General features: G+C 45.8%; 1 protein-coding gene across 4 annotated transcripts in view; it reads right to left on the reverse strand.

The window, feature by feature from the left end:
- Positions 1-1047: 1047 nt before the first annotated feature.
- The window catches only part of STK25 (serine/threonine kinase 25), a 194798-nt gene continuing 169521 nt past the window's right edge, over positions 1048-26324 (reverse strand). For all 4 annotated transcript variants that reach the window (XM_054039890.1, XM_054039893.1, XM_054039891.1 and 1 more), the window contains 10 exons: positions 21305-21535; positions 18504-18560; positions 16285-16393; positions 14435-14592; positions 13936-14121; positions 13528-13673; positions 12052-12163; positions 11534-11605; positions 7990-8126; positions 1048-3068 (listed from right to left, as the gene is read on the reverse strand). In XM_054039890.1, the coding sequence (XP_053895865.1) occupies positions 3029-3068; positions 7990-8126; positions 11534-11605; positions 12052-12163; positions 13528-13673; positions 13936-14121; positions 14435-14592; positions 16285-16393; positions 18504-18560; positions 21305-21535 (1248 nt within the window). In that variant the 3' untranslated portion in view covers positions 1048-3028. The remainder of the gene's footprint in view (positions 3069-7989; positions 8127-11533; positions 11606-12051; positions 12164-13527; positions 13674-13935; positions 14122-14434; positions 14593-16284; positions 16394-18503; positions 18561-21304; positions 21536-26324) is intronic.

Here is a 26324-nt window from a genome sequence, read left to right on the forward strand (position 1 = left end):
TCCCTTAAGTAAAACAGTATAGGCAAAGCTATCCTAGAGTAGTTTTCAATATGGGGCTTACGCCTAAAAACTGCAACTCAGACATCAGTCAGCAGAAACTGTAATGAATACTTCCAGGCAGCTCAGTGTTTCTTTGGAGCAGTACAGCAAGTTTGTTCTTAGTACTGTTGTTTGGCTGTATAAAGAACTATGTCAAAAAGCTTTCATTATATTGTTTCTCTACAAGCAAGGATACTTGAGGTGCCGCAGATCCACCAGAACTTTCACTTTACATCAGAGGCCTGATCTCTCATCCCAGGACTGCATCTTTCCCCCAAATCACTCAACTATAGGGATTCCCAATTTCCTGTTGGGGGACAGCCCACCACCAAACTGCATAGGCTGGCAGATGAGTAGCCCCCTTGATGCTCTAACAGTTGTTTTGTCTCCTTTCCTTCTGGTTCTCTGGCTGTTTTATGCTACCCCTCCCTCCCCCTACAGCTGCTTGGGTAGCTGGTCTATTTGTGCAGCAAATTCTCTTGGGGGAATGCTACAGGAGAACAGAGTAAATGTTCTACCATCTACATTTTTATGCAGAATTGCTGTTCCTGGGTTTGACTATAAGAGGTGCATCTTTAGAGCAGGAACGAGGAAGATCTTAAGCTAACAGCTGCTTTAGAAACAGGGTAGACATCAGGCTCAGACAGCTTTCTCTGCCACACAGTCACCCTCAATAGTGTCCTAGAGCATCATTTTTTACTGCTGAAGTCATCTTATGTTGCAGCTGTGGGCCAATATTCCTGCAATTTAAAGATCACTGAAGCAACTTCAAGGGAATAGAGCAAGTATTTCCTTCCCTGAAAGGGTATCAGGAGAGAGCTTGGCCTGTAATTTTCAACTCCCCTCTGGCTCAGCAATGCTGAGAGCAGGGAGAGTACACGCAGAAGTCCACTTGGTTTATAAAAGGTCTGTGATGTTTGAAGCTCTAGAGTCTTTGCATTCTGTGTAATTGAAAGCTATAACAACCACTACTTTCAATACTCTTTTAAAAACTCACACCACTGTTGCTTAGAATATTGGAGGAAATTTATGGGGATTGTTTCCTTAAAAATCATCTTTACTCATGACACTGAAGTGCATGTGAAGGATAATACAAGGTACCTTATTAACACAATATGCTACCATCATGAACAGAATAAAGTTAAAAGCAGCAGGAGACTTTCCCTTTTGCCTAGCTGAGTGTTCCCTTTACTTGTCATTGTGCATAAATACAGGCTCCATGGCTACCTCTGTACATAAAATAAACTCTGCTCCACAACTGAGCTCTAGCAAGAGATGACAATAGCAGCTATTTTCTACAAGACAAGCAGTGTTAACACATTGAGCCTGTATTTATACGTCATAGAGGAGCAGTAAAGACTGTTTACAGTTCACTTTAGCATAAGACTAAGTGATGGGGCTCATGTGCTCTCGTTGTAGAGAGACTCCAGGCCCAACATTCTGAAACCTGCACAGCTGAAGGTAGGAAACACAATCCACATTTAACTGTTAATTAAGTGGTCTAACTTTTAGAGGCACTGTAGGAGCTACCTGAAGTCACATCACTTATGTGAATATGAGATTTAGCTGCTTGGCTTTAGGCACCCAGCTTTCAAAATTTCAACCCTGTCTCTTTACAATCCTGGTTTTCTTCCAGATCCTTAGAGTATCTTGTATACAAATTATGACATAAAATGGAGAACTGAAATTCCTGACTAAACTAGCATTGTCAAGAAAGCAAAACTAGGTGAAGTTGCTCCGCAGGAATACCTTGAAAGTGTCTGCTTTACTGAAGGGCAGCTAATACGTTGATAATGAGAGATGCAGCTCATTATGTGGACTGTACTTCTGGCTGAGACTGTGTTGGCTTCAAGTTGTTTAGGGGACAGTTTTAAGAAATGGTTCATGAAAGTAAAGTAGGGGAGAAATTGACTTTGGTATCCCAAGCACAGCATTTGGGATATAGCCACCAAGGAGCAATGATATCAGCCATTTAATAGGTAAAGGAAAAGCTGAATTTTCTTCAATTGAGAATCATTTTAAAGAATTTCAGACTCACCTTTTAAACATCTTTGAGTGACAAAGGTCCCTTTTCTAATGCACTTTAATCTTAGTGTTTAGTCTGTCTCACCCTAGGAGAGTCATGGTGTTCAGTCTGCCACAAGCCAACGCATCTGGTATGTCTGCTGGTCAGAAGCAGCAGGAAGCATAAGCAACTCCTAACCCCACTTGAGAGAGTTTTAGACCAAATGCAGCTGCCTTGGCGCTGCTGCTCTATGGAAGTGAGACAAACTTTGCTCTAGTGTAGTAAAGCTAAGGCCTGTTCAAATAGTGATATCCCCAAACCTGCTGGCAGAACAGTCAGCAAACCCATCCTGTGAAAGTGACAAAACAACGCAGCTACTCTTGAATGAAAAGTAGGGAGGACAGCAGCAAACTTATTTTCACTACTACTATTTAAAGCCTTTGTTCTACTAGTGTATGAAGGAGTTGAAAAAATCCTTGTGGGGCCAGAATGCCACTCTGACTCCACTACAATGCTGTAGTGTATGGAAAGCCTGGAGCCATCTGTACTCCTTGTGCATTACCACTCACCTACACTTCCTTGGGGAAGAGGAGAAGGCTGAACCCATCATACTTCCCTTTTGAAACATCTGAGTACAGGAGAACTTCCTTCTTGCTCCACCAGCTGGGATTTTACCTTTTAACAAGCTCAGAATCAAAAAAATGGATACGTCCACAGGGAGAACAATTAAAAACTCCATTGAGAACAGTGTAAAAACAATTAGACCGCCCCTCCTTGGGCTCTGCAAAAGGTCTAAATTGTACTTGCATTGTGAACCCCACCCTTGGTTGTCATGGAAACATGTATAGATGAAGGCTCTGAAATGTCCTGGAGTCACACTGTTACATCCAACAGCAGATGATGGTGGTCTGGATTAGAGATGTAGTTCTTATGAAGTTGGGAAAATCCTCCCTCCCCCCTAAAGAGCAGCAACGACTGTACTGGTCAGCGGGCTGAAGTCAGGTGGTTCCGGCTGTGTGAAAACCTGGGGAAAAAGGAGGGAAAAGGACAGACAGGTGACATTGCCTGCACTCATCCATTTGAATGACACACTGGGGGGTTAGAACCTCCCCCACCCACCAGAGACTATGATGGACAATGATAGAAGAGGCATACTGCACACCCCTGAGTTTCATTTGATAGACTGACAAAGCAATGGCAGTTGTCTAGCTAGGCAAAAAATAAAAGCAAAGCCCTTGAAAAAGGTGATGATTAGATAACAGTACAGGAGGGCATTTTCTGCCATGTGGTTTGAGTAAGCAAGCAACTCAGAACATTACCCAACTGCAAGGGGAATGCTTAAGTGGGGTAGGAGTGTCACAACTTAGCTACAGGAAGTTCTCCTAGCCTCTAGAAAATTAATCAGTATTCAAAAGTGATGACATTTCTTGGTTCATATACAGCCCAGTCCCACCATACCTAGGCTGCTGCTAGAAAGAATCCCTTCATCCTAGAATTGACTTCATCCTAGATTAGTGGTTCCCAAACCGGGGTTCGTGAAATATATCAGGGGGTTCTCAGAAAAAAATTCTGTAATGGCGGACGGAGCCATCCGTGGGGGCCGGCAGCCCAAGCCCCGTAACCATGTCTTCCTGGCACAATAACTTTAAGCTTTGTTGTAGTTGTGCGTTGTTTGCCTGGACTGCTCAAGACCCGAATGCTTGTTGGAGGAACTTTCTATTTGAGTTGGCTTCTTAAATACCTTCATGCTGTTTCACGTCTGGTACTCCTTGATGAAACATGTAGGAGGCTTAATCAAAGTGATATGAGCTACAAAAATGAAATCTTGGAAGTGTGTTGCTGTTTTCATAATGTAATAAGGTTTATAATGTAATGATAAATAATACTGTAATAATAACTAGTGTGTAATAAGCGTGTCATAAAAAAACCAAGTTATTTCCAAGATCACGGCTTCTATAATTTATGCTCATGTAAGGGAGAAAATCCATGGAAATATTCATTTTTAGGAGGGGGTTCACGAGATTTGATATTTTAGTGAAAGGGATTCACGAGCTGTTAACGTTTGGGAACCACTGTCCTAGATAGTAGTACTGCAGCCAGTTGGCTTGTCTGCCAGTTAAGACAGACTGAAAATTTTGTGACTTTGTAAAAGATTTTCTGGCTCAGGTGTATAATGGGCTTGTTATAGGCGTCACTGGATTAAATTCTATGGTTTGTATTATGCGGTTCAGGTTAGTTATCAATGCTGCCCAATATAATAATAGGTTTTAAGAACCTGAAACCCTATTACTTATAAACTTTAATGGATTTAATAGTAAAGGACATCAAGGGTTCTCTCACTCTCTCTAAATTAGAATTAGTTTCAACTTCAATCTGTCAGTAAAAAAGGAACTAGCAGCACGATCACAAGAGACAGCTTAAGCTATTATTTTCTCAGCCCTCAAAAACTGATATTACGATTCCCAAATTAAAAAACGCAAAAAAGAACCATGTCTATATATTAAAGGAAATGGCACAAGCAAAACAAGAACCTGTCACATTAAAAACTATTCTTATTATTTAGTTCCTCTTACGACACACACATACCCTGGTGATTCATTATTCTGTGTCAGCAACTAATGTCAGGCCAGACATACTCACTAGACTTATGCACAAAAAGTTATAAATATGTGCTAGAATTATGTTCTTCAAATGTGTTTGGCAAGCAATGCACAAGCCCAGTTTACCCTAGACAAAAGAATGGGTGTTTACTTGTCTGATCAGCCTGATGGTCAGGCAGATACAATGCTAGTACATTAACATACAAGCTAACAAGCCTGAAATAAAACAGCATGGCATCTACACCTTAACAGGAGAGAGAAACTTTGTCTGGGCTTACTTTTCAAAGAATACATTCAAAGGTTTATAGGACTATCAAAAGGGAGACAACCCCATAGTTATTCTTTACCTAAAGAGTCAAAAGAAACCAAGCATATGTTGGGTCGTTATTTAGGAGGATGCAGGGGGTTAGTTTCTTGTCTCAAAATATTAATGGAAAGCAAAATCAGCACTCAGTTTTTTGCCAACAGCAGAATCTCCAAAACGACGTGAAGGAAGTTATGCCTCATCTGCTTACGGAGTTCTACTTAAAAATCTAGCAGAGTTTTAAGAAATGTGACGTGTAATTAAACATTTCTTTGTGTATAAGCAGATCAAAAGGATAAAAATACTCAGCAATACAGCCAAAATACTACAAGCAGTTTTAAATCTTTGCAAATACAACAGAACATCCAAATGCATACAGAAGATCTGCGATTTCCACTGTTTGTTACTTTTGTCTTATTCCCCTTCAGCTGCCATGGTGTATGTAAAACCAAGACAAGGTGCATCCCCTTCCCTACATTCCTCTGAAACTAACATAACTCAACTCTAATCTCCTCAGACCAACACGACTACAACTACACTCCATCCATAGCTCCCCTGGTTAGTCCTAGCAAGCTGCAGTTAGCTTTCACGGCTCACATGTGTTTGAGCGCCAACAGTTCTTGAAAACAGATTTTGAGAGGATGGTAGTGCTCTGAAGTGTAAATGAATGATTTGGTACACAGTCGCACTAGCGGGGCTAGTAACAACCCATGACACATCATGCATCAGAGCAGAAAGTGGCTGAAAGTATCGCTTGATGCTCAGGACACTAGCCATATGCTCTGCACAGCTATATTCAGCATGACAACACATCATAATGGAGAATGATTCAAAGTAGTGTCTTAGACATCTCAAGGTTTGCTTCAGTCAACACACACGCTTCTTGGATGTTTTGGCTCTTGAATGACAAATCCATAAGAACGGCCGTACCGGGTCAGACCAAAGGTCCATCTAGCCCAGTATCTTGTCTACCGACAGTGACCAATGCCAGGTGCCCCAGAGGGAGTGGACCTAACAGGCAATGATCAAGTGATCTCTCTCCTGCCATCCATCTCCATCCTCTGACAAACAGAGGCTAGGGACACCATTCCGCACCCATCGTGGCTAATCGCCATTAATGGACTTAACCACCATGAATTTATCCAGTTCTCTTTTAAACGCTGTTATAGTCCTAGCCTTCACAACCTCCTCAGGTAAGGAGTTCCACAAGTTGACACTGCACTGTGTGAAGAAGAACTTCCTTGTATTTGTTTTAAACCTGCTGCCTATTAATTTCATTTGGTGACCCCTAGTTCTTGTATTATGGGAATAAGTAAATAACTTTTCCTTATCCACTTTCTCCACATCACTCATGATTTTATATACCTCTATCATATCCCTCCTTAGTCTCCTCTTTTCCAAGCTGAAGAGTCCTAGCCTCTTTAATCTCTCCTCATATAGTACCTGTTCCAAACCCCTAATCATTTTAGTTGCCCTTTTCTGAACCTTTTCTAGTGCCAGTATATCTTTTTTTAGATGAGGAGACCACATCTGTATGCAGTATTCGAGATGTGGGCGTACCATTGATTTATATATGGGCAATAATATATTCTCAGTCTTATTCTCTATCCCCTTTTTAATGATCCCTAACATCCTGTTTGCTTTTTTGACCGCCTCTGCACACTGCGTGGACATCTTCAGAGAATTATCCACGATGACTCCAAGATCTTTTTCCTGACTTCTTGTAGCTAAATTAGCCCCCATCATATTGTATGTATAGTTGGGGTTATTTTTTCCAATGTGCATTACTTTACATTTATCCACATTAAATTTCATTTGCTATTTTGTTGCCCAATCACTTAGTTTTGTGAGATCTTTTTGAAGTTTGTCATAGTCTGCTTTGGTCTTAACTATCTTGAGCAGTTTAGTATCATCTGCAAACTTTGCCACCTTGCTGTTTACCCCTTTCTCCAGATCATTTATAAATAAGTTGAATAGGATTGGTCCAAGGACTGACCCTTGGGGAACACCACTAGTTACCCCTCTCCATTCTGAGAATTTACCATTAATTCCTACCCTTTGTTCCCAGTCTTTTAACCAGTTCTCAATCCATGAAAGGACCTTCCCTTTTATCCCATGACAGCTTCATTTACATAAGAGCCTTTGGTGAGCGACCTTGTCAAAGGCTTTCTGGTAATCTAAGTACACTATGTCCACTGGATCCCCCTTGTCCACATGTTTGTTGACCCCTTCAAAAGAACTCTAATAGATTAGTATGACACGATTTCCCTACAGAAACCATGTTGATTATTGCTCAACAGTTTATGTTTTCTATGTGTCTGACAATTTTATTCTTAACTATTGTTTCGACTAATTCGCCTGGTACCGACGTTAGACTTACCGGTCTGTAATTGCCGGGATCACCTCTAGAGCCCTTTTTAAATATTGGCGTTACAAATACTTCCAGTCATTGGGTACAGAAGCCGATTTAAAGGACAGGTTACAAACCTTAGTTAACAGTTCCGCAACTTCACATTTGAGTTCTTTCAGAACTCTTGGGTGAATGTCATCTGGTCCTGGTGATTTGTTAATGTTAAGTTTATCAATTAATTCCAAAACCTCCTCTAGTGACACTTCAATCTGTGACAGTTCCTCATATTTGTCACCTACAAAAGCCGGCTCAGGTTTGGGAATCTCCCTAACATCCTCAGCCATGAAGACTGAAGCAAAGAATCCATTTAGTTTCTCCGCAATGACTTTATCATCTTTAAGTGCTCCTTTTGTATCTCGATCATCAAGGGGCCCCACTGGTTGTTTAGCAGGCTTCCTGCTTCTGATGTACTTAAAAAACATTTTGTTATTACCTTTTGAGTTTTTGGCTAGCCGTTCTTCAAACTCCTCTTTGGCTTTTCTTACTACATTCTTGCACTTAATTTGGCAGCGTTTATGCTCCTTTCTATTTTTCTATACTTGCCCTGTGATTTTACCATAACACATCTGAACCACTGAATTTTCAACGCATGCCCCTAATCCCCATCCCACATGTCAGAGAGTGTTTTTACCTTTGTACCCGGTCCACCATGTGTGCTATCAGTTTGTCAGAAATGCCTGGGCAGGACTCCTCAGCCAAGCTAAAGGCATTCTCCAGCTCCTCCATAGCTCCCACATTCCCTCCAGTCTGCTTGTGCTTGTCTTTTAGCTGAAAGCCAGAAACACTGTGTTAACAGCTTGTGACATCTGAAAGCATTCACCAAGCAGATCAGCGTAGAATGAATATTAAGGAGTCTTCTTTTTCAATGTGGTTTTGTTGGGGGACCTAGGCAACTAACATGTAGGTTCCTACAAGCCTCGCACCCCAGGGCTTTCTCCTCTCTGCATAGGAATAAGGGCAGACCAAGCAGAGTGAGTTTTCACACACTTTCTGAACACACTCCTCCACGTGCTACTTAGCTTCCCACCTCACATAGCGAGAAAGTCACAGCCAAGCCTTTAACAAATCAAACACCCTGCCAAGTTTTCCCACACACAAATTAAGTTCGCTGGACTGACAGCCCTGAGGTCCAAAGACCAGGAACCACATAGCAGTGCAAGTATCAGAGGGGTAGCCGTGTTAGTCTGAATCTGTAAAAAGCAACAGAAGGTCCTGTGGCACCGTTAAGACTAACAGAAGTATTGGGAGCATAAGGCCTGTGTGCCATTTAAATGCTCAAGAGTGGACCATAGGCCTTGTCCTAGCTTCTGCATAGGGGGGAATTTTATCTTACATGAGAACTCTTTGTTCTATCTTTCATTAGCTCATGCAAGTTGCATGGTGCAGTCATTTATTTAAAGTACACAAAGAGCAGAACATTCAGCATTAGGAAACTCCAGGCCTAGCACCATTGCTATATCAAGACAGAACAGGACAACCTATTCGCTGCTTATGACATAACACAGATTTTCCAGGCCATGAATAGCTTGTCTGCTGTAGCCTCTTTCCCCCTTCATTTGGGTAACTTTATGCAAGTCCAGCCTGCAAGAGTACCCTGCACAATCAGCCTGAACTCTGTGCCTTTCCCATAGTACATTCCACGAAACAAAAAGCAAAGCTGAAAGCAGAAGCTCCTCTTCGCACTGCAATATCTACGCCAACTAACCACCGTCTAGGTCAGTTAAAAACCTTAACTACCTTCATCTCGACAATGCTGATTAAGTGGCTTTAACTTGTCCTCATAGTTCCTTGCATGTAATCGTAGGATCAACCTAATTTTTTGAGTTCACGTTCCCCTCTCACAAAGACAGAAAGCAGGTCAAGGCAAATCTTAACGCTAATCTGGAGCTGGGACCATCTCTGTGCTCACAGTCCCCCTGCTGGAGGAAAACTAACTTTATTTAACAAAAAGAACAGGAGTACTTGTGGCACCTTAGAGACTAACAAATTTATTAGAGCATAAGCTTTCGTGGGCTACAGCCCACTTCTTCGGATGTAGCCCACAAAAGTTTATGCTCTAATAAATTTGTTAGTCTCTAAGGTGCCACAAGTACTCCTGTTCTAACACGGCTGCTACTCTGAAACCTTCATTTAACAAGACACATCTGCCTTTCCTCAATGAGTGAACTGCCATTTCACACACAAAAAAAGCCTCAGATGTCACCGCAACCCTCGTACTTCACTATTTATTTATACGCAGCAACCAAGGTTGGGAAATGACAGACAAGCAGCACTCAGTGCACTGAGAACTGCTGGACTGAAAGGTCATTCACAATCTCACCCAAGGATCTACTTTCACCTCCACTTGATGAAAGAACTCAAGTGCAGGGTCTCAGGGGAAGGACAGTAGGATGATGCCTTTCCTTTGCTAAGCACATGCCAAAGTGGGTAGAAAACCCACAAGCTACTAACATCTAATGACCAACTGTTCAGCCAGACCTATATAGAGCTCTGTAGCTCAAAAGCTTGTTTCTTTCACCAACAGAAGTTGGTCCAATAAAGATATTACATCACCCACCTTGTTCAGTGGTCTGTGATGGGAGCTAGTTTGGTTTTTCAAGCTAAGGAAGGGAAAGTGCCTTAAATATTTTGTGCATTTTGTAAATGTGTTCTAAAAGTTACCCTATAAAACGCAAGCCAAATGGAAGAGACTTCTGGAACTTAACAGGGTTGAAGACAGTGATTCTTCAAATCTATGAAATTTAATAGAGAACTTTCTATAGGCTAGTTAAAAAAACCTCGAAAGGCTGTAGGTCATTAAATTTTATAGGTTTGCAGAATCACACTGACTCATCCCTGTTAGGTTCTAGAGGCCTTTTCCACAAGGGTAAGAAATAAAACAAGTTTTGAAAATGTGCACAATCTATTCAAACACACTTACCGGTGCCCCCAGCCCGAGGCTTTATCCCAGTCACATAGGGATGGAAGCTGTGACAGGAAGGCTGCTTTTTGAGGCAAGTCTACTTGACACTGGCCTAGAGGCTTTGGGGACATTATTTTCAAGTGTGGGTGCCTGAAGAACCCTCTCCTATAGAAGCCAGTGGGAATTGCTGGTGCTCAACACCTCTGAAAATCAGGCCACTTTCCCTCAGATGCCTGCCTTCAGACACCTGAATCTGAAAGCACTTGCTGAAGGGTGTGACTCTCACGGGGATTTCACAGTGCTAAGATATTAGGGGTGGGCCATAGAAGCACAGGAGATATGTAGACCCGACCTTGACTCTCCTGTCTCACACCAGTTACATGCATAATGTTAATCAAATAGCAGCTCTAAAAGGCACCAACATTGCAGCAATTAGGACAAGTTTAGGTTTTCCAGTTACTTCAGGTCCTCTGCACCTCCCCCCAACTCCATCGCTTGCATGGTGGCTAATTCCTTAGCACTTCCTCTGCTAATCACAGCCAGGCCCACCTATTAAAGAACCAGGACAAAACTTGGGATAGATGGAAGGAAGGTCCAGAACTCTCAGAAGTCCAGTTCTAGATCTAACTTCTCTCACTGGAAAAATGCCGTTTTGATGACCTGCTGTGGGCAGCAGCATGTAGCAGGGGAAGACAAAGTGGGTGCAGATGGCATTAGGCAGGGGATTTAAACAGAGTAACAAATAAATAAAGTTGCCCAGTGTTGGCAAACCCTGATTCCTGCTCTGCCCAAGCAGCTCATGTCCTAGCCTCACACAGGTGAGGGGGCTGCTGAAATCAGGCATTCTCCTAGCACTAGTAATGTGAGGGAAGCTGTATTGGGAGAGGAACTTGAGGAAGGCCAGGCTACCAGGCAATAAGAGAGAATGATGCAGAGAGAAGGGCAGGCATTCCGTAACCTAGGCTCATGAGGCTCACATAGAAGAGGGAAGAGCTGAAAAAACAAGGGCAAGAAACTGTAGGCAGCACTGTACTCCTGCCCAGGGTAGGTTTAGACAGGACAGGTATTTTGGAGATAGCTCTTTTAAGCAGTACATACAGAGTTGGCTTTTCTGAACTAAGACAGAGATGTTTCACTACCCCCCGGGCCCTGCCAGGCAGCCTGCTCCTCTTCGCCCTCAAGAATCCCTGCCATTTACATGTTTCTCGAACAACCACCCAGCTGCTTCCCCTTTACCTGCAGCCATCACTAACAAAGAAAATGGCCTTCTCACCTCCCCGAAGACTGGGTGGACAAGCGTGGAGAGACACTGTGATCGGGGCTGCCGCTTGATGGGCTCAGCAGACTGGAAAGCAAAATACGGAGAGAGGATGAATACATGTAGCAGACATACCCATGGAAGGGTGCACCCCAGCCCACAAAGGTGCTTCAGTCTGCCACTTCCCCTGTGTCTGAAACACATCTCCTATCAAAGATCAACATTAGCTACTCTTCTATACAACTGGAGGAATGAAACTGGTTGGGTAGAAAGGCTAGTGCTGACTCCTACTGGGGTGACTCCTACTCCCATCCTCAGAGAATAAGCATTAACTGTCAGCATCCTGGGGGCATGGAAGACGCAACCCTATAATGCTGCCCACACCATGCTCAGGTGCCAGGCCGGAGGCAATATTAGAAAGTTAAGGACAGAGAATGTCATACGAGTGCACGGGAAAGGCGGCTTTCCCTGCTCCTAGGCCCCACTCATTTCCTGGTCACCCTGTTTTTTGATGACAAGGTCAGCAGACTGACCTTCTGAGAGCCATGGAGAGCTATTCCTTTGTGCAGTTTAAGGGAACTGGGTCGAATAGTTGGTGGGAACGTCCAGATTGGACCCTGGTCTCCATCTTCTGTATCTCCATCACTAGAAACAGAAGGAGGAGTTAGACATACAGCCTGCACAATATATCACACACACAGGACATGAACCTTTCCATTTCTGAGCCCTTATATTCCCAGATGATGCATTACAGCCAGCCATAATTACCCTTTCACCCGAGGGCTGTGGGCATTTTGCGATGGGGCAGAACAATTGCTGCCACTCTAGGTGCACTGGGGAAATTTAATTCAAGTCAGTCTAGAAAATCTGATTTCATCCAAACTGAAACACCTTCAGATTATCAGACTCTCTGGTCCATACAGCTCATTGCATAGAGCCAGGCTAACTACCATTTCAATTATTTTAATTCCCAGATCCCTGCATGAACCAAAGACATAAATCTGGCCTGACAGAGACCTATAGTAAAGATTCAAGAGTAACTAGCAATTCTAGATGCCCAGTTTGAGGCCCTAATAGGGTTTGATTTTCATTAAGTTCTAACCACCCAATTCAGAAGAGTCAGGCCCCTTTAAAGGGCCTGAAATTGGCCATCCCAAAAAATAAAAATCCACTTGTCACTGTTAAGCATCTTGACCTCCTTATACCAGTTTGGCTACAGGTAGCAAGACCACATCCAGCTACTGCAATATGGTCTCAGAGCTACATACTCTGAACATAACAGCCATACTGGGTCAGACCAAAAGTCCATCTAGCCCAGTATCCTGTCTTCCGACAGTCGCCAATGCCAGATGCCCCAGAGGGAATGGGCAGAAAAGGTAATCATCAAGTGATCCATGCCCTGTCACCCATTCCCAGCTTCTGGCAAACAGAGGCTAGGGACACCAGCCCTGCCCATCCTGGCTAGTAACCATTGGTGGACCTATCCTCCATGAAGGCTCCTCTGAAGCCAGGTAATGTATTTAGCCGAATGCCTGTTAGAGATAAAGAAGGTAGAAGACACTTCAAGGAGTGCTCTATGGGTTAGGTGGCACAGTGGGTTAACCCACTAGCATTACACATTTTGGGACCTGGATCCAAGTCCTAGAGTACTTAGCTCATAAAACATTTCCTGTCTCCAGCCAATACTTTTGGCTCCTCACCTACATTGATCCAAAACTGAGCAAAGGCTCCACAGTAGCATATGAGGAGGGACCAAATGCAAAGAGAACGGCAATACTATTTATTCAGACATCTATACTTTGCTCCCCTAACCAGGGCTTGAACATCTATCAGATGTTCACTACACAGAAGAAGATGGGGAACAGTCACACCAACCTGGCTCATGGACCCTCCCTCCCTCTTCCCAACTTAATTGGGACTCTGTACTCTGAAGTGGTAGTGAATAGGATTTGGGAGGATAGGCCACAGCAGGGTATGGAGACAAGTACCAAGGCAGGTGGCATACGCACATGTCAGAATCACCAGAGCTGGAGTCCTCCCCATGGCCCTCTGACTTCCAGCGCTTGAATCGGTCAATCAACTCCATGAGGAATGAGGTTTTCTTGGTATAGCGTGTGATGAACTTGTGCTTTAGCAACTCTTTAGCAGTTGGCCTCTGTGGCAAATCAGGAAACAGAGAGTGTGCTAAACCTAGCAATAGCCAAGATCTGCAAGAGCCATGACTAACACCCAAAAGCTTTGTCTTTTATTTCTGCCATGCCTGCTTTTTCATTTTGCAATATGCTGCTAATTTTTCTCCAAGAGCATAGCACTAACACGCCTTTCTGCTGAGAATTTCTGGGCACCTTTGGACTCTGGAGTTCTATGTCCCAGACATTCCATTCTATCTGCAGCGAGAGGAAGGAAATGATACTTACAAATCTAGGGTCCTTGTTGAGACAGGCTTCTACAAATTCTTTGAAGGGCTTGCTGTGATGTCCCTCCAATGTTGGAGGGCTGTTTTTGGGGATCAGAAAAAGCACCCTCATAGGATGCAGGTCAGAATTCGGGGGCTCTCCCTTTGCAAGTTCAATGGCTGTGATTCCAAGGGACCAGATATCTGCCTGAGAGAGGAATGAGAAGAGTGACTTCAGAGGAGTGAGAAGTGTCATGCTATGCACTTGGCGGCTAGCAGAAGGTGCATGCAACATTCACTTCACTGAAGGGACCAGCATCACCTGAGGTCTATGGGGTATTTAGTCTCTACGATCATTTAGTCACAGGCTTCCCCAGCAGATCCCAATCCCTCATATGATGAGCCCACTCTCTTGAGGCTCCAATCTTTATGTTCATCCTAATGTTAACATAAGCATGTAGTATTACCTAAGTAATGCAGCAATAAAGTGTAAGAGCCCTTCTTCTACCCCACCAACTCACCTTAAAGTCATAGGCAGACTGTTTGATGACCTCTGGTGCCATCCAGAAGGGAGTCCCAACAAACGTATTTCTCTTGATCTGGGTGTCCGTCAGCTGTCCAGCCACACCAAAGTCAGCCAGTTTCACATCCCCTTGTTCCGATAGCAGCACGTTGGCAGCTGTTCACACAAACAAGAGTAAGTCAAATGGTTCCAGAAACTCCTGTAATCAACAGAGAATCTAGTGGCTCAGGTTTTTGAGAGAGAACTCCAGCTTTGATTTCCAGATTCAGTATCTCAAGCAACTCGAAGCAGGTTCATGCATTCAGGGGAAGAAGGGGAACATTTATCTGGCAGCTCCATGACTAGTTTTGCAGGAATTTCTGGAGGCTGAAGGAGGCCCTTCACAGAGCACAGAGCCTCACGAAGAGTCACTGGAGACCCATCTTGAGATATCCTGAAAGGGCCTGATTTTCAGTGGGTGGGTGCACAGCACGGGTTGAATATTAAGCCCATCTCAAGTTGGGCCCCCAAACATCACCAGCCACTGTGGGCAGTCCTGGCCTTAGAACTTATATTACTTCCACTCACTCAGTTCATCTAGAGAGTGTCACTCAGGATTCTGGGACGTCTCTTTCCAAAAGAGACCCTGTATGTTTGTTTGGTATGCAAGTGGTGTGAGGAAGCTCACATCTCTGCTGTCCCCCTCTGCAGCTGCTCGTAGAAAGGACACACTAGGTGCCAGTAATAGCAATCTAGACATCTTGTGTACCAACATAGTTAGAAGGTGTACACACAGTGACACAATCACCTCAGTATCTTTGTCAAACTTTCCCTGTGCATGAAACACCTTCCCAGAACTGGCTCCCCAAGTTGCTATCTTCCTCATTCATGTCCCTTCCCACAACTTGCAAGTAGGTCAGTTCTTTTAATATTCAATGCTCTCACCCTCTCTGCACAATCAGATACTCTTATTGAGATCACCATATCCGTCCTGCCCCATGCCTCCACAACTGTTTGGGGAGGAATAGCTCACTTTGGGGAGGGATAGCTCAGTGGGGGGAGCATTGGCCTGCTAAACCCAGGGTTGCGAGTTCAATCCTTGAGGGTGCCACTTAGGGATCTGTGGCAAAATCAATACTTGGTCCTGCTAGTGAAGGCAGGGGGCTGGACTCGAACTTTCAGGGTCCCTTCCAGTTCTATGAGATAGGTATAGCTCCATATATTTAATCTCAAGCATGATGCAATGGAGGGAAGTAGTCCAGCTAAGCTTTTTGGGGCAGGGACCTTGTCTCTGTACTGCATGGTGTCTAGTACACTTGGATGCTGTAAGATGAGAAGCAGGAGAAAATAATGGCAGCAGCCCTTCTGTTTCTAGCACTGCTGTGCTCTTGTCATGCAGGCTTCAGAGCTCTCAGTGGGGCAGCTCCAGTCACACATTCTGAAAAAGTTTCCAGCCACAACAGAGCCACAGACAAGTTGTGTCCATAATGATCAGTGCTTAGACTACTCAGGGTCTTACATACAGAAACAGAAGCTCCAACACTAACCAATAATAGTCAGCAGGCAGTTGAGCAATTCTGCTAACTCACCTCTCTCTGGCAACTCATCTCCCCTTGTTCCATGTCCTCACCCAAACCACAGGTGCCAGACTGGTGTTGCTGACACTCCACCCTACCCCAAGATATAGGCAGCAACTCATCCTCATCTGCAAGAATATGACGTTTATGATCTCAGGAACAAACTACTGATAACAAATGTAGTGGATTACAAAGCAATTCTGGTTGCACCCTCAGTTTGCTTCTCTAGGTTTATCTAAGGGCTGGTGGGATCATCACTATGAGCAAAGGGGCTATGTTCTCCAAGCCTGACCTTTGATGTCCCTGTGGATCTTCCTCTCAGAGTGCAGGTAATCTAAGCCCTTGAGGATTTCCCGCAGGATAGTGGCAATGTAGGTCTCTTCCAAGGGTCCTGGTTTTAACTAAACATGGAAGAAAAGTGGGGAGAGGAGTGAATGAGAGCGAATTTGGAAGGAAGAAAAGAAGGAACATAGGCATTAAATAGAAGCGAAGAGGTGAGAGAATGACAGAGGGAAAAATAAGTAGTAGGAGGACCACCAGCGAGGGGAAATGATCTGAAATTTCCTACACAACTTTTATGACAGACATTTACGCACCACTAGAGTGATTCCTAACAGGTTCCACATTTCCTGACCTCAGTTTGTAATACAAAATCTCCTCCATAGCAGTGTCAGACACCTGCTGGCAGACATGCCAATTAGGAAGTTTACTGCTGTGTTTTATACCCCCCCGCACACACACCCCAATCAAATACAAGAACCAAAACCAAGGTTTGCCACACTCATCTGCTTTAGGCTGGGAATACATTACACACACAGAAATATACAGATCCAATCTGTCCAAGGCTCTGGGCACATGTGTGCAAGCGGGCAGCATTTTAACTGGTACAACAGCAAGAGAGGCGCTTCTGACTATCTGGAGACAAGGTGAGATGATAAGACCCCATCCTAGCTGAGTATCAGAGGGATAGCCGTGTTATACTGGATCTGTTAAAGCAACAGAGAGTCCTGTGGCACCTTTAACACTAACAGATGCATTGGAGCATCTGATGAAGTGGGCACTCACCCACGAAAGCTTATGCTCCAATACATCTGTTAGTCTTAAAGGGGCCACAGGACTCTCTGTTCCATTCTAGCTGAGTTCTCAGCCTTTTCAGCGTAACTGAGGCCCTGACCCTGCAATGAACTCTGTGCAAATGCCCCCCTGAAGTCAGTAGGGTCCAACAGCATTGTCCTCACTGCAGGCTCAGGGCATTAGTTATCACACTGGAAAGGCTGAGAACTCAAAGAATTCTCTGTTAAGGTGAGTGTCACAGTGTGACTGTTCCTTTAAGAGGGAGCATGGTCCAGTGCACCTCTGTCTGAATAGCTGCTGCCCAATTGATTTAAGAGAAGGCAACTGGGCTTTAAAAAGAGGCAAACAGGATGTGCTCGGGGGAAGACAGAGTGAAGATGCAAAGACTTAGAAGGCTCCTGGAAGCTGCAATAGAGTCTTAATATTTCAGGGCTATCCACTGCCCTCTCTCAACCCAGGCAGGTAAGGAGAGAAGCCTGAAAAGCTCTGTAAGAGACAGTCAGAGAGCAGACTCCAGGGGACAACAAGATTCCACCTAGATAGGGCTGAGAAGGAAGTTATTGAGTCTGTGAGAACTTTATTTTGATTAGCACAGTTTATGATAATAAACCAGGGTATTAATGGAACTCCTGTATGGAGTTTGTAAGGAGTTCAAGAAAGGAAACTAAGGCAGAGTATGGTTCAGCCACACTTGGCCAGACAGGGGTGCTACAGACCAGGCATGCCTTTTTACATAGAAGAACAAGCTTTGACACTGGAATTCCATCACCCCACCCACTCTTCACAGACAGATAGGCCAGGAACACCCCAAAGTTTAGATTCATTCTATTTAATCAATTGTGTATCACAGCTGGTATATAAACATCTGTTAAGTGTGACTGAGGACTGCCTGTGGAGTGTTTGAATCAGCCCATTTTAGTTAGGGCACACTAAAGGAGTTACCAACACGTGCAAGAAAAATGAGTTATCCCAGTCCTTCCATTGTCCCACTTATACGTGCAGTAAATCAATGGAGGTGCAGGAGTGTGACACAGCAAAGTTGAGACCCCTATGTGTTCTGCATCTCTATTCTTTAGCATCTGGTATAGCATGAATATAGTGTCATTCAAACAGGACAACCCACCACTGATTGTAGGTGACAGGTTATCTCAAGAACAGAGTAGCACGGTGTGTTGTACAGTGGTGCTTAGATAGGCAGGTACAGACTTCCCAGAGAGTCACAGAGCAAATGATTTCTCCATCCTGGCATAAAACGGGCTTTGTAGCCAGCATGCCTGCTCTGCGTTGTCTACTCCTTGGGCATGTGGCTCTGAATAAAGCTTAGTGGGGCTAATAAACACCAATTTTATGGTTGTTTCACAAACTAAGGTTCCAGCCTCTGTTTGTGGACCACATGTGTCCATATGTTAATAGATTAGGCCTGACCAAGCTACTTACCAAATCCAGTGCTGAGCCTCCACCCAAGTACTCCATGATTATCCACAGCTTGGTACTCTGCAAGTGAGGCAGGAAAACATGTTTGGGTGAGCACTGGGCAGTGTGTTAAGATTAAAACAAAAATCAAACCTCAATCAGGCCCTGCCCCACCAGCCATGAAACTTGTGCACAGCTCTTCACTCAGTAGACCAAACAGGCACTCAACCTCCACTGCCAGACTAGGACCAAGCAAGGCGAGCTTCCATTCATCCCTCACTGACACAGTACTGCTTCATGGAAATTAGACCCTGGGAGGGATCCCATCACGCACTTCCCTTTCAATCTTTATTTTTTTCTATGTGAATTTAGTGCTTAGTCTGGCTTCTTGGAGACAGAAATTATTCACAGACAGCGGCCATGCAATCTTCCACATGTGCCTCTATCGACGTATCTCCAGCTGGTCCTAGAAGCAACCCCTCTAAGGGAAGGAGGGTAGTTTTTCTGTCGTTGGCCTCAGTAATGAGACTGCCAACAGGGACGGTGGTTAAGCAGCATCCACAGTTTTTCACTAGACTATCAACTCATCTTAGATACGTCTCCAAACAGCCACCAGATAGCACTAATGGCAGCTGAGATAAAAAGCTCCTGTCCCCATTATTGCTCCCCCAACAGACATAGTCTCCTACTCACCCCAACATTGTTTCCAAGTGTTACACTTCGTCTATTTCATTGTTCCCTCAATCTCCCTGTCCTCATGCACTCTTTGTTTCACTGACTTGTTGTATTCTGTACAACCCCTAGCGTGGGAGCACTCTGGGGTAGGGAGTGTTTTCTCCGTCATGTCTGTACAGTGTCTAGCACAACAGGGCCCTGATCCTTAACAGTTCTTAGATGCTACCATCATATACATCAATAGTAATAGCAATACCTCACTGTTCATCCCTTACAGTATTACAGACTGGTTTAAGTGAGAAGCTGAGTGTCTGGCAGCCTCAAACCATTTAAACACCCAATCCTACTGGCAGCGTTCAGTGCGATTGACAGCCTTTATTCAGACAGGCCAAGGTAATTGGTAGGTGTGCTGAGACCAGGGCTGGGCTGCCACTTCACACTGCCATGCAGGGGATTCATGCAGAGAAGAGTGGAGGCAGCCTGGGCTCCACTAGAAGTGGTGCTTTCTGAGACTGCCACGGTAGCCTCTACAAGGAACCCGAGTTAGGGTCTCAAACCCTGAGAATAACCTGGTTCTGCACAACTCAGTATTCCTGAAGGTGCCTGTTGTTGTGTTATGAGCAACTCCCAGAAGGAAGGGAATGGGGTTGGAAAAAAAGATGGAGCACAGACTATCACGGAGCTGTAAAATCAAAGTCTCAGGCCTTCAGCTTGCTAAACACTGATACACAATGCCAGGGGCAAACCAGAGAGGAAAGCCAGACAGCACTTTATGAGTGTAAAGGCAACCGTCCTGCCCAGCCCCTGAGCTCCCGGCCAGGGAGCCTCGTCCCCGGCTCCTCCCCTGCTGTCCCCATCCCCTGCAGTCACACGGGCCGCGCTCTGGCCCGCCGCTCCCACTGGGCAGCGTGGGGAGCACAGCTGTCTCTGGCAGGGTGTTGCGGCTGCGAGCTCCTGCTGCTGGTAAGGGGGCGGGGAGCGGAGGGGTTGCTTAAGGGAGCGGGCGGTTTTGGGGGGCAGTCAGGGAGGAGAGGGCGGTTGGATGCAGTGGAGGTTCGGGTGGGGGCGGTCAGGGGATGGGGAACAGGGGGGGTTGGGAGTGGGAGTCCCGGGAGGCCTGTCAGGGGGCGGGGATGTGAACAAGGTTCGGGAGGGCAGGCAGGGGACAGGGGGCGTTGGATAAGGGGGTGGGATCTCAGGGGGCTGTCAGGTGGCGCGGGTGTGGATAGGGGTCAGGGCAGTCAGGGGACAGGTAGCAGGGGGGTTGGATAGGGGGCCAGGGGTCCCGGGAGGGGCGGTCAGGGGACAAGGAGCAGGAGGGGTTGGATGGGTGTTCTGAGGGGGGCAGTCAGGGGGCAGGAAGTGGAAGCGGGAAGATAGGGGTTGGGAGCCAGGCTGTTTGGGGAGGCACAGCCTTCCCTACCCAGCCCTTCATACAGTTGCACAACCCCGATGTGGCCCTCGGGCCAAAAAGTTTGCTCACCCCTGGCCTAGGAGAAGATGGGTGGGGGCTGTGTGGGAGCTACTTCCTTTATAGGAAATCTATTTGGGGGCCTCTTTGGGTACGTCTACACTTACCTCCGGGTCCGGCAGCAGGCAATCGATGTTCTGGGATCGATTTATCGCGTCTGGTCTAGACGCGATAAATCGATCCCGGAAGTGCTCGCCGTCGACGCCGGTACTCCAGCTCGGCAAGAAGAGTACGCGGCATCGACGGGAGAGCCTCCCTGCCACGTCTGGACCTGCGGTAAGTTCGGACTAAGGTACTTTGAATTCAGCTATGTTAACTGAATTTGCGTACCTTAGTCCGAAGTGGGGGGTTAGTGTGGACCAGGCCTACGATGGAGCATTCTCGTTCTAGCAGAGACCCCGCTTCTTTGGGTGAATTGTGTATATGGAGATCACTACAGTGTGTTCTGCAACTGCCAAGATCCATAACAGGGCTGGTAAACGCAATGGAAATTGCCATTACACCCTTGCTGCAGTTACGATGTTCTTTGCTGACAGTGCAGCCCACTGCTGGACACCCATCCTGCAGCTGTTAGTCACAAGCCCCAGCCTGCTTCCTGCAGTTCTAGGATATCATCCCCATCCATAGACTTATGAGCTAGAGTACTAGGGAGGCTCTCTCCCGTAGCAGCTTTGACTACCTTCAGGTAGGACCCATAGTAGCGGGTTATGTAGGGGCTGTCACACTGACTGAGCACAGTGATCTCCTGTTGGATGTCCTCAATTTCATCCTCCGCCTCCTCCAGGTCAATTATCTTGATGGCAACCACTTCCTTGGTGCGGTTGTCGATTCCTTTGTACACCTCGCCAAACGAGCCTTTACCAATCCTCTCCAGCTTGGTGAACAGCTCTTCTGGGTCCACCCTGGAGTGCTAACCGGAAGACAGAGACAAGGTGAAAGGGTCAAACCATAAGCCACCCACAGGACACACTAATCTAAAACAGGGTCATTGTCACCACACTGACTCCCACTACACTTCTTTGAGAGAGCTCATCTTCATTGCAAGGCATCCTCAAGGTCCATAATAGACTGCCAGATATATGACAGGATATCTTCCCGCACACAGGCTTACCATGGTACCACCCCATGCCAAAGTGAAATGAAGAACGATCGTAGACCAGTGGTCCCCAAACTGTGGGGCATGCCCCCTAGAGGGCGTGGGGAATGTTCCGGGGCCCAGCCAATCCCAGGGGCAGGGAGGGAGTGCCACCCAGACCCTCTCTGCCCCAGCCCCACCCCCAGCCACAGCTGTGGCCCCAGCTCCCAGCCCACACCCAGCCTTGGCCCCCCGACCACAGCCCAGCTGCAGCTCTACACCTGGACGCAGCCCCAGCTACTGGCCCCCACTATGCCCCAGCCACGGTTCCACTCCCAGCCCCGCCCCCAGTCTCAGCTCTGCCCCCAGCCTGGGCCCCTGGCCAGGGCTCCACTCCCAGCCTGGCCCCACACCGTGGCCTCAGCCTTGGCCTCCTTACACCTGTCCACACCCAAGCCGCAGCCCCGCTCCCAGTCCCCAGGTAAGCATGGACAAGGACAAGGGGGGGGAGCGCAACCCTAAAAGTTTGGGGACCGCTACCTTATCCCTCCAAGTGCATAGAAAGGGGTCTCTGAAAAAACTGTCAGCTCTTTGCGCGAGGGACTGCGTATCGCAAAGGACCTCTGTACAGTGCCTAGGACAATGGGGCCCTGACCTGACTGGCCTCTAGGTAGTACTAGAATAGAAGTGTTTAATAACAATGAGATTGTTTGCTGTATGCATATAGAAACGTAGACCCTGGAATATCAGATCCAGCCTTCTGTTCCTACAGCCTAGTAAGCATGTGGTAACTGAGCCGAATGGTATCCCAAGACCAGGGCAAATAGAAATCCAGTGGGATATCCCTCCACCCCAAGTCTGCAGTGGTTTTTGCAGGGAGATTAAGAAAGAGGAGAATGTTTTATCTCGCTTTTGCCCGTTTATTTTACTATCAGATTTCACCATAACACAAGAGCAGCTGCTCAGAAATACTGATTACACCACCCCAGTGGAGTGCACCATTCTTTAGCTGTTGGCAAGGTAAGCGCCACTCCGTTCTGAAGGACAGCAGCAAGGATCCCAGATAACTGAATACATCAAAAGAGACAAAATAGCTGAGCTACTGCTGAGTGTTTCTTCTGGAACAGCCTTTCAAATGAATGGCATGTCCAGATGTGACAAATACATTCAGCCTCACTAGATAAGCACATTAACTGGGATGCTTCTAATGTGATGATCCACAAAGTAATAATGGCATTTAAATGGTCATAATTGGGCCTCAGAGTTAATACTTCATTACTATGAATGTGGGTGGGAAGTCTGCATCACTCTTTGATGCCATTTCATTCGGCCCAGCTGCAGACTCAGAGGTATTGCATTACTTTGCAGTGGTAAAAGGCTCTTTGTGATCAGAAGGGCTTTCTTAAAGACAAGTCTAAGTTCTGGAAAATCCTGCGTGACTTGTGGGAAATAACCAAGCAATTACAATGTATGGGTTTCCACACCCATGGCTTCTCAGAACAAGCACATGATACATACTCACCTACAAACACGTCAATGAGGGACCACTCCCTAGCTAAACCTTGAATTCAACTGAGATTTTATCTGAAGTCAGGACAGCTGCATTTTCCCATTTCCTCACTGGGTTCTTGCAGCTGGTCCTCAATGAGTGCCTCAGTTGATGTTTAATAATTAAACCAACTGGGCATATTAAGAAGCCTTTGGACCAGGCACAGCAGGTAAACAACCCTTCCCAACAATATTACCTCTGCACACAGGGCAATAGAGGCCTAGACAAGGGCAACCAGCACACTCAGCTAGCTGAACAGGATTTTAATATGCCAAAAATCCTCATGCATCCATGGCAACACCCAAACAGTGCTACACTTTCAATAAATATATGCTGGAAATGGAGAAAGAGAGGAAGTGAAGCACTGAGCAGTAGAGATGAAAGGAACTAGAGATATAAGCAAGGACTGGAGTGTGGGGTGGAGGAAGGAAGATGATCTAAGCTAGAGAACATGGGTGATAGGATAGCATGGCCACAGTCTTGATGAATGGCCAGATGTGCTGTCTGCAACCCACTGCACCTGCAGGATTCAGCTTACCCTTGCACCAGGAGGGATGGAACAGACTATTAAGGATACTCTGTTCAGAAAGGGAAGGGAAGTACTAGCCACATGAACCCCTGTGTAAACAGACACTCCCAGGCCCTCCTGTCTGAAGAGTGATCAGCATTCATAGAGGGAGAGGGCAACATCCATATTGAACACTGCACCTTGAAAGAAAGAACACTAGAAAGGGGGGGGGGGGGGAGGGAGAGAGAGACTCGGGAGTGTGATGTAGAGCCAGGATCAATAGCTTCCTGTTCATCAAGTCTGATTTAAATAGGGGGGGAAGGCGGGGGGGGGGGGGGGGGGGAACCTGCAACTAACATGCAGTTGGCTGCCCTCACATTGCTCACTCTGCTGGTGTTTTCTACCCCTTCCCCATCCTGTGTCTGTCCTGGCTGTTAGCTCATCAGGGCAGGGACAATCTGTTACTGGTTGTTCAGTATCTAGAACAATGGAGTCCCATTTTTGGTTGGCCCTTATGCAAATGATTAATAGTCATTAATGAAGTGAAACTGGAGCAGCCATTGCAGAAGGTTGTTTGGGGACTGACAAGGGTATGTTGTGGGCTCAGCAATCTGATCCAGATCTCAGTCTCACTGCTAACAGCACAGGGGAGCGATATTTAGTTCTGGTTTTGTCTTGTGTTTCATGAGCACTGCAGAGACTGAAGTGGGCAGCAGGGGGCTAAGCTTCTGTAACAAACACAACACAGTTTAGAGTATTGCTGTATTGGCAAAAGGTGTTGGGGAGACTGCACAACTCCTGTAGGCAGGAATTGTGTCCCATCAAATTACACTAAAGTCAGCACCTAGAATGGGAGACTCCAAAGTTCCCAGCTGTTTAAGTGCAGACCCGAGAACCACTCATACTTGTGGCAGACTACCTTTGCCCAGATCTGGGAGTGGCACATGCCAGCCTGAAGCCTTCATTTGAGGAGAGGACGACCAAATGAGACCACCAGGAGCTGATGAAAAGTTTCTCACATGTATTTGTGAACAAGTCAGTACAAGTCCCGCAGCTGCAGCAAAGCCATGACCTAGTGAGTTTCTCTGCCAATGAGTGAAAATGCAAAGGCCCAATCCAGCAGTTACTCTGGACACTGACCTCCCACTGGAAACCAGGAGAGTTTGGCGTGCAGACTGAATGCAGGAGCAGATCGCTCATGCCTTCACCCTAACTATACAGAACAGAAACAGGAATAACATTTTGACCGATTCAGTCACAGAGATCCCCTTGGGACTGTCATCTGACATGCTGGAATTACCTCTGAGCCCGTTTTCCCTGCCAGCTTGGGACTCCAGAACCCTGCCTTGTTGAGCCAGACATACTAGCCAGCCGCAACACAGACCCAGGTCTGGGTCCACCAAAGCTGCAGACTTTAACCAAAAACTGCTCAGCAGGTCACCTAACACCCAACATATCCCAATGGGATCCAAACCCCAAATAAATCCGTTTTACTCTGTATAAAGCTTATACAGGGTAAACTCATAAACTGTTCGCCCTCTATAATACTGATAGAGAGATATGCACAGCTGTTTGCTCCCCCAGGTATTAATCACTTACTCTGGGTTTACTAATGAACAAAAGTGATTTTATTAAGTATAAAAAAGTAGGATTTAAGTGGTTTCAAGTAATAACAGACAGAACAAAGTAAGTCACCAAGCAAAATAAAGCAAAAACACGCAAGTCTGAGCCTAATACATTAAGAAACTGAATACAGGTAAATCTCACCCTCAGAGATATTCCAATAAGTTTCTTTCACAGACTAGACTCCTTCCTAGGCTGGGCCCAATCCTTTCCCTGGTACAGTCCTTGTTAGTTCCAGCAAGCATCTTAGGTGAAAAACAGGGGCTCGCTCATGACTGGGACCATCCTTTGTTCTCTTCCACCCACTTTTATAGCTTTGGCACAAGGCGGGAATCTTCTGTCTCTCTGGATTCCCACCCCTTCTTCTAAATGGAAAAGCACCAGGTTTAAGATGGATTCCACCATTCTTCCTGGGCTGGCTTACAGGAACACAGGAAGGCTTGCAAGTAAACAGAGCCATTTACAACCAATTGTCCTAGTCAGTGGGAGCCATCAAGATTCTTAACCATCATCAATGGGCCACACTTTGCATAATTTCAATAGGCCCTCAGAGTTATATTTTATATTTCTAGTTTTAGATACATGAATGGTACATTTATACAAATAGGATGAACACACTCGGTAGATTATAACCTTTGTAATGATACCTTACAAGAGACCTTTTGCATAAAGTATATTCCACTTACATCATATTTACCCTTGTAAGTATATTTCCATAAAACATTATGGAGTGCAACGTCACAAACATAACAAGTACTGATAGCTCAGACATATCAATTCTGAGATAAGCTAATACTACCCAGTAGGAAATCGCTACTGATGTGCAGCTACTGCTACCTCACAACACATGACAGGAACAGTTAGACTCCATGCTCAGATTGCCTACAACAGAATTCTGTCCAGCCTATGGCACAGTAACGTAAGTGAAACTCAGCGAGATTACA

The sequence above is a fragment of the Malaclemys terrapin genome, chromosome 9, assembly GCF_027887155.1.
Source record: "Malaclemys terrapin pileata isolate rMalTer1 chromosome 9, rMalTer1.hap1, whole genome shotgun sequence".
Classification (NCBI taxonomy): Eukaryota; Metazoa; Chordata; order Testudines; family Emydidae; genus Malaclemys; species Malaclemys terrapin.